The 11722-nt window shown below is 34.3% G+C and overlaps 2 protein-coding genes across 2 annotated transcripts in view; one reads left to right on the top strand and one right to left on the bottom strand.

Annotated features, from left to right (window-relative positions):
• The window catches only part of LOC139781440 (bifunctional polynucleotide phosphatase/kinase-like), a 44692-nt gene that overhangs the window by 14827 nt on the left and 18143 nt on the right, over window positions 1-11722 (bottom strand). The window lies entirely within an intron of this gene.
• LOC139781450 (uncharacterized protein F21D5.5-like) lies at window positions 2154-3260 on the top strand. Its single transcript, XM_071720306.1, has 4 exons — window positions 2154-2442; window positions 2536-2597; window positions 2686-2819; window positions 2900-3260. The coding sequence occupies exons 1-3, from the start codon at window positions 2170-2172 to the stop codon at window positions 2687-2689; spliced, it is 339 nt and encodes a 112-aa protein (XP_071576407.1). The 5' UTR covers window positions 2154-2169; the 3' UTR covers window positions 2690-2819; window positions 2900-3260.

The following is an 11722-nucleotide window of genomic DNA, read 5'->3' as shown; positions in this document are numbered from 1 at the left end:
ATTTATAATCATAGACTGCATCTTAAGAAACAAATTTAGTTAAAAAATAGTAATAAAATTTCGAAATAAATAATTTTTTTATATTTAGCATTAGTACCTACACATAATCATTATGGTTGTAACATCCATATATTATGGTTGCAACATCCATATAGTAGCTACCCTCACTAAGGTTAGGGCAACCAATAGGTCACTTCCAGAGTACTATGGTTTCCATAACCCTTTTGTATGGATGGGCGAAAATTAACATTATTATTCTGTTGTAGTAACCGTAACTTTTTCTCCGTGTACTATTAACTCTTTTATACACATAACTGTCAAAATATACAATGACAGCCGCTCACGAAGTAAGCGTAGCCTGAGAACCAATCGGCATCGCGGAAAAGCGACAACAATTAATAAATTTCGATAAATTCGAATATTGATTTAACATGCCTTTTTTAGAAATGGAAGTAGAACATTAATGAAAAAGAAGTGAATTAAAGACAAATTTTATAATGAAAAATACTCTTTTATTTACGCTATAATTTATTAATTGCATATTTTAAAAGAGCAGTCGCGGGAGACGCCACGTGTGTGCGTGTATATGTGTATTCTTATATACATGTGCATGTACACGACGCACGCACGCATGCACATATACATAAACAGAGAAATGCATACAGAAAGAGAGAAGCAAAAATATATGTTGAAATATTAAGTATAAAATTTGGCGATTCAGATTCAAATTCATTCAGTTATGTGATAATATTTAATTCATTTACTCGATTATGTAGCTCTACTAAATTACAGTCCTTTGAATCTGAATCCTTTAAACGAAATTGGACAATTCGTTGAATCTAAGTTTATCAGATTTTATCTTTCTTCCTATTTTTATCCGACACTGTATACTTGTCATAACTTTTCGTTGGATCAAAAGGTTCCCATCTACTCGCTAGAAAAATGTGTTTGTTCCTCTCGTACCATGATCTAATGAGAAATAACATAAAAGAGAATTATACAAAGTATTCTTTTAATGATAAATACCTAAGTTAAATTTTTCCGGCATGTGATTCCTCCACGGAGAAAATTGCTACGGTTGTTACAACAACATTCTCTATGATTGAAAAAGAAATGTATGTGAATTCAAGTTAAATTGATATTACATTGAATGTAGCTGTTAAGATATACTCATTTATACAGTTTTAATAACCGTAGTTCTTACGATACGTGACATTCGGTTACAATACCCTCGTATATGGTTGCCTCAACCAAAGGATTATTGCTATCTCTCTTATGTGGTCTGCAGCACAAATATTATGGTTGAGAGATCCATAAGATATAGCTGCACGGTACAGCACTGAATCACTGATTGAGAGTTTAGTTCCATTGCGCGCGCAAAAGAATTTCTGCATAGAATAAAGTAGATTTGATAAGGATTTGATAAGGATGTTTAACTTTATAAATATACTTTTTTCATAAATATATTTACGAACACAAAATTTCGTAATGAGCCGACACTGGTTTCTGACATTCACCCGACATTAAGAAATATTATATCATATATCCAATTTAAAATTTTATTACTCTTTTTAAACTGAATTCGTTTCTTAAGATGATTTTTGAAAAATTATATATTTGCGCTGATTATGACATATGTAGACTATATATAACACTTACATTAAATTAAGAAGTAGTCTACCACGTAAGGCAGTTGGCTCACGATCCAGAGGTCCCGAGTTCGAATCCCACCAAGGTAAGTGTATTTTTTCAAATACGAGAAAATATTTATAATCATAGACTGCATCTTAAGAAACAAATTTAGTTGAAAAATAGTAATAAAATTTCGAAATAAATAATTTTTTTATATTTAGCATTAGTACCTACACATAATCATTATGGTTGTAACATCCATATATTATGGTTGCAACATCCATATAGTAGCTACCCTCACCTAAGGTTAGGGCAACCATATAGGTCACTTCCAGAGTACCATGGTTTCCATAACCCTTTTGTATGGATGGGCGAGAAATTAACATTATTATTCTGTTGTAGCAACCGTAACTTTTTCTCCGTGTCGGTTTCGACAGAAGCACCGTGCATAACACGAATATCATCGTGAACGTCAAATGTGAACAGAGGCCCGCTCTTTCCTCGTGCTTATAGATATCCATTAACAGGTGGTACCTTATGGTCGGCAGTCCAGACTCCGGAAAATCGCATTTTGCAAAGAATTATCTGAAGGAATACGGATACGTCAACAAAGACACTTTAGGCAGCTGGCAGAAGTGCATTGCTGCAGTCCAACAATACTTGAATCAAGGAAAAAGTATAGTTATAGACAATACCAATCCTGATCCAGCTTCGAGAAAGAGAGATATTGAGATAGCCAAGAAGCGCAATGTCTCGGTCAGATGTTTCGTCATGACGACAAGTATAGAACACGCGAAACGTAATAATAAGGTAATCGGAAATTAACATTAACCGTCATCGTGTGAAAGAATCGTATGAAGTAATGTTTCCGAAAATTCTAATCGATTTATTATTATATTACAGTTTCGCGAGTTGACTGATCCAAGCCACATTTCAATCAACGAGATTATTATCAACTCCTACGTGTAAGCAGATTTTAGATATATACATCTCTACACTCAAAATTATTTATCTTTGGATATGTAATTATACTTTGATGTTACTCTTTTGCAGGTAAATGGTCGACAGAAGCTTACAATGTGGTACAAAATTGTTCCTCAAAGGGAGTTGCTGCCCAAACTCAGATTGAAGGTCGCATTCAAACTAATATTTATGCAAATATTTATTTTATGATACAAAATTATGAGGTAAGTAGTTATTATTATCCAATCTTTCGAGAATCTCTTTGCAGATGCGCAAATTAATTGAAATTAATTGATTTTTAAAGCTAATTTCCCTTACTGAAGAACTGGTAATGAACGGACATGCTGAACAAGTAGGCATGGGACCAGATGAATGAAGCCAGAAACACTTGAATCCATCTGTACATAAGAGTTGTCAAGAAACTCTACAATTTTCACGCATAATCCGCGATTCTTAGTCAGTATGGACTAGAGTTTAATACAATCGCTATTGATGATCCCCTTTAATCGCGTCAAAATTGATTATTTCGCTTTTTGACTTCGTTCTTTACTCATGTTGTAAAATAGTTTTCCGATTGTGTAGAATATTTTTATTTAGAAAGAAATTTATAAAGATTGTTATATTGATCGTAGAGTAGAGAAAACAATAAAACTTAACATTTTACAGAGTAGTGTCACATTTAAACTAGAACATTGTATCGAATAACTCAGACGAATTAGGAAATTCGTTTTTACGTGACTCATGTCTATTTCTGATTGGGGACGATTCGAGAACTCATTGAAATAATTTAATTTCTTTTCACGTTTAAATTTAGGTCACCGTAGATTAAACTTGTTACCTTAGAAGTTATTGTTAAATGGCGTATTTTATTTAATATTCCGCATTTCACTGTTGTGGCATAAAATTATTTTATGTTTCAAAAGATGGAGACTAAGCTTTCGGATTAATCCAGATGTACGCATATATACTGTATATATTTGATTAATTGTTTACTTAGATATCTATGATTCTTAGCGCGATATGCTAATACATTTTTTTTCTATGCAACATTTCAATGCAGTAGAAACTAGTTAACTGAGAAAAAGAGTCTATAAATGATTCGTAACTCGTGCAATTGCGCTCAACTGGAAACGTTTAGGCAGTTATGAAATGTTAATATTTAATATTGTTGTTAAACATAATATAGAAATATTTTTCTAGGAAATGTATACAAGTAAGGTTACAATCATTAACTCGCTCACAGTGCTCACGTACATAACTTTGTCGCGCGCTGCGATTAACTCAATTTATTATAATTTATTATAATTTTTTAACTAAAGCGAAAATATAGCGCAATGAACATCGTTACGTAATAATCATTCGTAATTCATTTTCGTGTATATAATAATTTTCGTGTATATATGTAGCTGACCGCAATCTTTGACTCTATTCAAATTTTGTACAACACTTCATTTAGCATTGTATTAATCATTAAGTAGCTTTGAGTACATTTAGTAGCTTTTGTATATTCGTCAGTTTAATCCTTGAAGTTATTAAGACTTGCATGAATTTTTACCGCAAGTCCTCTTACATCTTTTATACGTCTTCTGTAAAATATATAAAAATATATCATAACTGAATTAACTCGCATATCTTGGTCTGTCTTTTTTTTCTCCATTGCTTAACTTCTATTCGCCTCCCGACTTGACGTATACGCTACTATACTCGTCCAAGACGTTATTTGCGACATTTACAAGCTCTCTGTCTTTCTCTTCAATCACTCTAAAAAAAATGTGTCGTCTTGAAGTGATTGATCTCCCTAAAGGATTTAAAAGTTACGCTTTGCGAAGACATAAGATATACGTTAGCTGGAAAATCGATTCACAGCGGGATTAGAAAAAGACGGAATGTTATGCGGTCGGTTCTTCAACAGTATAACGGGTGAACGTTTCGCGACTAGGTTAATCCACTTGCATATCGGTCATTGCGATCTCGCTCTTGTACATACTTGACTCATCGTCATGAGACTAGCTCCATTGTTCGCGAAGATACTTTTCTCTTGTTCTCTCTTCTGCTACCCTAAGGCGCGCGCGCGCGCGTGTGTGTGTGTGTGTGTGTGTGTGTGTGTGTGTGTGTGTGTGTGTGTGTGTGTGTCAAACGTTTTAACTATTATTAACAACTTCAGACACATTACATTTTTATTTTTAAGTAGTAATTTTTTTCTGTGGTATACATATGTATAGCATTAACAAGGTGTACAACTAAAAACGTTACAGATTATTATTTTTAAAAAACTAAGCAAAATATTAAATTGTTGTTTTCTTTAGAAATAATAGTCCGTAACACCTTTAGCTTCACACCTTGTACATACTGTTTATAAGATTATAAGATATATTGTTTATAAGATTAAGATGCGTAACACTACAAAAAGGCGTGATATTCGTACATAATTACCTTTTTTAAAAAAAAGGTAAAAAAAGGCGCCAAGTACACGCATAGTAGTGTATATGTATTATGTTGTTACCTCGAAAAAACAAAGTGGTAGTATAATACCTCCAAATAGCTTTACCCTGTACATACTGTTTATAAAATGCGTAATACTACAAAAAGGCGTGATATCCGTACAAAATTACCTTTCTTAAAAAAAAGGTAAAGAAAGGCGCCAAGTACACGTATAGTAGTGTATATGTTGTTACCTCGAAAAAAAAGAAAGTGGTAGTATTATACCTCGAAAAAAACCTAAGTAACAAGTGGTAGACGTACTCTTTGTATCTCGAAAAATCTCGAAAAAATCTAAGCAGTAGTATCTTTATTTCCAAAAAATTATAACCCAAGTGATACACATCACAAAATTATGTTACCTTATCAAAGAAGAGTTGCGTTTCAAGTGATCTATTACAATTACAAAAAAGAAGTAATATCTCTTTAAATTACAGCGCCAATTACAGAGAGAACATATATATTGCCTCAAAAAATAATTGTTGCACTACTTTGAAAAATCTTTACATGGTGTCAATTAGAAAAAGAATGTATGATAACAATTTTATAAGATTAAAAAATTTTATTTAAATTTAACAAGGGAGTACAAGATATTTAAATACAAAGTTTACATGTGTATTTTTTAGTGGTCACAAAGAATTACAGAGGAACAGTACAAAATAAAAATATTTTATTAAAATATTTAATCCAACGAGGGAATACAAGGTATTTAAATACAAAGTTTATATATGTATTTTTCAATAGAATAAAAGATTTAATCACAAAGAATTACAGAGATAGTACAAAATAAAAATATTTTATTAAAATACATAAATTTTTCTTGTAAAAAAACTTGGCGTTGCTAGACCTCGAAATTTTAAATAAATAAGGATAACAATAAATAAAAATAATTCATAGAAGAATGCGACGGGAGTAACAAAATGATTATCAGCGTGGTGCGTATGTATGTGCGAGCGAGTGATATGGGTGTGCGTGACGACGGCGAATAATGCGGCTTATAATTAAGTATAGGATAAGTTTATTTATTTATTTAAAATTTCCAGGTCTAGCAGCGCCAAGTTTTTTTACAAGAAAAATTTATGTATTTTAATAAAATATTTTTATTTTGTACTATCTCTGTAATTCTTTGTGATTAAATCTTTTATTCTATTGAAAAATACATATATAAACTTTGTATTTAAATACCTTGTATTCCCTCGTTGGATTAAATATTTTAATAAAATATTTTTATTTTGTACTGTTCCTCTGTAATTCTTTGTGACCACTAAAAAATACACATGTAAACTTTGTATTTAAATATCTTGTACTCCCTTGTTAAATTTAAATAAAATTTTTTAATCTTATAAAATTGTTATCATACATTCTTTTTCTAATTGACACCATGTAAAGATTTTTCAAAGTAGTGCAACAATTATTTTTTGAGGCAATATATATGTTCTCTCTGTAATTGGCGCTGTAATTTAAAGAGATATTATTTCTTTTTTGTAATTGTAATAGATCACTTGAAACGCAACTCTTCTTTGATAAGGTAACATAATTTTGTGATGTGTATCACTTGGGTTATAATTTTTTGGAAATAAAGATACTACTGCTTAGATTTTTTCGAGATTTTTCGAGATACAAAGAGTACGTCTACCACTTGTTACTTAGGTTTTTTCGAGGTATAATACTACCACTTTCTTTTTTTTCGAGGTAACAACATATACACTACTATACGTGTACTTGGCGCCTTTCTTTACCTTTTTTTTAAGAAAGGTAATTTTGTACGGATATCACGCCTTTTTGTAGTATTACGCATTTTATAAACAGTATGTACAGGGTAAAGCTATTTGGAGGTATTATACTACCACTTTGTTTTTTTCGAGGTAACAACATAATACATATACACTACTATGCGTGTACTTGGCGCCTTTTTTTACCTTTTTTTTAAAAAAGGTAATTTTGTACGAATATAATATTTACATTACATAATTAAATTTGACGCATTTGATAGGCTAAAACACTATAAAATTAGATTGCAAAATGATTTTAGAAACACACGTTTCTTTTCTATATATTTTAAGGTTGTAAAGTGAAATGATTGAGTTTGATAATTTCGCGCCCAAAGTTGAAATTTTGAAACTGATTGAATTTTGGAGACTGATAAAATTTTAAAGTTGTTTTTGTAATTCATAGACAATAGGTATAACGATAACTGTGTGTTAAGAGTTACCAAGACTGTTTAGTTTACAATGTAAGGTGCTTGCAGAAAAAATCGTTGCTTAAGTTTTGATTTGAATTTATAATGATCGTTATTTGTTAACACATTCACTTATTTTTATATGTGGGTACTTACTAGAGTCTAGTAATTGCATTTGTCGGTAACTGTTACTTTTAAGTTAATTAATATCTTGCAAATATTTAATTTTATATATACATATATATCAGGTTATTCGACATAAATAAATATATAAAATATAGTTTTTATATAAATATATTTGTTAACGAAAATACCCCATACGTATATATAAAATTAAATATTTGCAAGATATTAATTAACTTAAAAGTAACAGTTACCGACAAATGCAATTTCTTACAAATATTACACTCGGAAATATTAATTGTAGGCCAAACAAAAAAATACGTGTTTTCTCTTTTACGGAATTTTTTTCGGAAAGGAATTGTCAAAATAATAGGATCGTATAGGTCAAAGCATGAAAATTTCTGCAAGAGGGATCAACATAATTTTTTACTACAATTTTTTTTGTTTATTAATTATTTTTACATCTCTACATTATTCCAAAGATCGTTCTTTGATTATTGTGCAACGGCAACTCAGATTCACGCCGAGATACCGAGGAAGCATTTCCAGCGTAAAAACATCGTCGATCGCGCGAGCTAAGTGAGAGCGACAAGGAGGGAGTAATATTCTCCCTCTCGCTCGGCACTGCCGAGCGCTGCCGACACACCGATAGACCGAGCGTCACTCTGTGTGCGTAGTGGAGGGGGGCGCATGCGCGAAAAACCGGGCCGGTATCACATCACTGAGTACAGCTCGCATAGTCGCTTGCAGGCTCCGTTGTTTGCGGCTGGCCCTGGCATGAAGTAGGATGCTGGTTGTCGAACGTGGCTGCTGCTTCTGCGTTGTTCGTTGTGTCGGCGTCGTCCGCTGCTTTGGCGTTGTCCGCTGCTTTGGCGTTGTCCGCTGCTTCTGCGTTGGATCCGGATCGGTTGACGTTCCCGATTGGCGCGTCCTGCCGGTCCTCTGGATGTTTGCACTTGGCCTTGAGTGTTGGCCTTTTATTTTTTTTTCGCCCTTTGGTGTCCTAGAAGGTGCCTTGATCGATTCCTTTTGGCTCAGTACCGTGGTTGATACCTTGGTCGCTCTGTATCTTGGTTATTTCCGCCGGTCGATCTGGTTCTTGATTACTCCACAGACGTTACACCGTACTTATTTTTTTTTCAGGATTCTTCCTCGTTAGTCGTACTTAGTGTTGACTGATAGACTTTATTTGCGTACCTTAGGCAGGCTTGCTGTTAGATATTTATCTTTCCTAGTTGTCCTGGTGCTCCGGTCAATCCCACCGCTGCCACCAAAATTATGTTATGCCGCGTCGCCGGTTGGTGACGGCTTACGGCAAAACGTTTATTATTTCTGGGATCTCTTGACCTTACGAGTTGGAACTCGGCAGGCACAGGCGGGCAGACTAGGAAGGGTTCGGGTTCGCAGGTGGAACGGAGAGTAGGCGTCGTTAAATTAACTTCACTTCGTTTTACCTTACGTTGGAGCTTTATTTCAACGCCTCTTTACATTTACTAGTTTACACTTGGCTTTGCCTTCTGCACTTACTACTACTCGTCCGTACTTCGTTATAATGTATACTTTGGCTACGCGACACGGCTTACGGGAACGGGCACGGGCAGAGTGTCGGTTGTACTACTCTCCGTCCCGACTTCTTCGGCGGTCCCTTATATTATTTTGACTTATGTCCTGTCAGCGCTTTTCCGCCGGGTTCGACGGCCCCCCGAATGAGGTCGGTCAGTGACCGAGCGCATTCGCAATCTCGCTGTGATCCCGCGGTTCCGCGATTGCCGAACTGCGTTGTCGCACATTCCTATGCATATTGCAATAGTTCGATTGACGCGGAAGCTTGATGGACTTCCACGTCCGCGTCGGCGTAAATTGAGAAATCTTTCGAAAGACAATTTCCTCGAAGTCTTTCGAAAGACTATTCTATAATTTTATTATAATTAATTTAATAATTACTCATTGTAATTTTAGATTATATTATTATTGATCTCTCATAATTATTGACAGAAATCTACATTCATTCTGGGAGAATACCACGCACGCATATCGCACACGGCAAATTTACGATGGTCTTGATATGAATCTGATGGGCTTATATATAAGAATACATGGACGTTATTACAATACAAGCAGGACGTTTTTATACTTTTACAATGATTTCTGGTGAGTTTGACTGTTCTCGTGTGTGATATGAACGTCTAACTTTTCGTTTTCTGTACGATCCGTCATACGGCAATACTGGAAAGATCGAGGTGGATCGGCTTCATGTGATAACGGAGTTTTATGGTCGCTAATAATCGGGATCGCGGTCCAAACGGCTAGTGGAGAATATATATGGCCGTAATATAATTCGTATTACGTGCTAAAACGTTAATATTGGCTGTGCTTTGAACGCAAATATGACTATGAGTACTCGTGCGCCGTCCTCGTCGTACGGACCTCCCGGTGCGATCGTGGTCCATATGAACATATACCTTAGGATGTCGCCGGAGACACCGTGTCACGCGCCGTAATTGCGCTTACGATTTTTGCGATAGTAATTCTAATGATAACGTTGTTATTTTTGTGCAAACGCTTTGGATTAGCGTATTAATTGTGCTTCCCGGGTGTGTGGTTTGGATAAGTACACCCCGGATCTCTGGAGATAATACATAGTGCACATAGGTTATGTGCCGGGATACTTTCTCGCGTTGACATCATCTTAGTTTTGCGCTATTACGGATTTATGCGATTTAATGATTTGCGTTTCTAATTGTCATTGAAATTATGGACTGTAATCTGAACCGTCGTTGGATTATATTATATCATATAGTCTCACTTGTGGACCAAACCACAAGTGTGTTCTTATTTGACAGTCGCATGTCGTTAACTGATATTAACTATTAATTGATCTGCGATCCACATGGAATTGTATATATATTAGCGAATCGATAGTATTATTACTCGAAGTTAATATGCTTTGCGAGTTTCTTTCCGCTCTCAAATATTGCCTTTGTCATATTGTTCAGTGTTATTAACTTTCGTCTTACTGTATTATCTTGTAATGTTACTTTATGTACGTTGCAAATAAATAAACTTGTGTCTAATTGCATGATTTTGTATTATGCATACTTCTAATGATGGATATGGATATGACATATAACTTACATATCTCCTTTGAGGTTATGCCTTGCATTTATATAATCTGTTACGCTGGCCAGTCGACACTATTTTTTTTACATGAAACAGGTTCTACATCGCTTTTGTGAGACCATAGTGTTGAACCAATTTCTGGTAAGTGATGCAATGTTGTGTAATGATATACAATTAATATCTCTCTGAGACTGGCCCGTAGGAGCAGTCGTTACTGATTATAGGCTGCTATATATTTGACTCCTCTTCAGATTGTACATATGAAAATTATACAGGCTCAGGCACGCATAACCGCAGTATATAATTTCATTTTATTACATAAATACGTAATAACTACTATGTGAGCCCATATGGCCTTATATGCATGATCTACATATCACTATTGTAATTGAAAACCGCTTCTATCAAGTCTCTTTTGACTACACATGTGTGGATAAATATGTTTAGGCATATGCAACAGCAATAAATGAACTTGTTTGTAACATGTAAATGTTATATTTATCTTCTGAAAGCCCTTATGGCATAACATACATGACTTATATGTCATATCTTATGACTTTCAACTATTTTTTACTAAATCTTCTTTGACTGCATATATGTGGATGGAATACGTTTAGATATATACAATAGCAGTAATTAGACTTACTCTGCAATATAGATATGTATTACTTACTTTCTGAAAGCCCTTATGGCCTGATATACAAGATTTAATATATCATATTTATGATTTATAATTTTTCTATTAAGTTTCCTTTTAGTTGCATATATGTGAATCAGACATATGCAATAGCGGTAATAAATTTGTTTTGTAATATGAGAATGTAACATTTATTCTTTGAAAGCCCCTATGGCCTGATATATATGATTAACATATCCCACACTTTATGATTCTCAACTATTTTTACTGAGTTTCCTTTTACTGCACATAGGCGAATAAAATATGCTTAGGCATATTCAAAGTAATTGCGATTAAAAAACTTATGGTTGAACATTATCATGTGCAAGTGCTCTGTAAAAGAGATTCTTTTATCGCTCAGTCGCAAAGATGTTCGTCCTGCTGTCGAGACCGTCGGACATTCGCGATTTTAGCGCCGAACAGCTGCAATTCGTGCCGAAAGCCGTTCTGTTGCAAATGTGCGGCGATCACATCCACTACGTGTGGGACAAACTTCCGGAGCACATAAAGGTGGATTTGGAGGTTCAGACCTATCGTCGCTGTGACGAACA

This window comes from Temnothorax nylanderi, unplaced genomic scaffold (genome assembly GCF_030848795.1).
Source record: "Temnothorax nylanderi isolate EJ_2023f unplaced genomic scaffold, tnyl_v1.0 TNYL_tig0338_pilon, whole genome shotgun sequence".
Taxonomy (NCBI): domain Eukaryota; kingdom Metazoa; phylum Arthropoda; class Insecta; order Hymenoptera; family Formicidae; genus Temnothorax; species Temnothorax nylanderi.
This window is presented reverse-complemented; position numbering and strand designations above follow the sequence as displayed.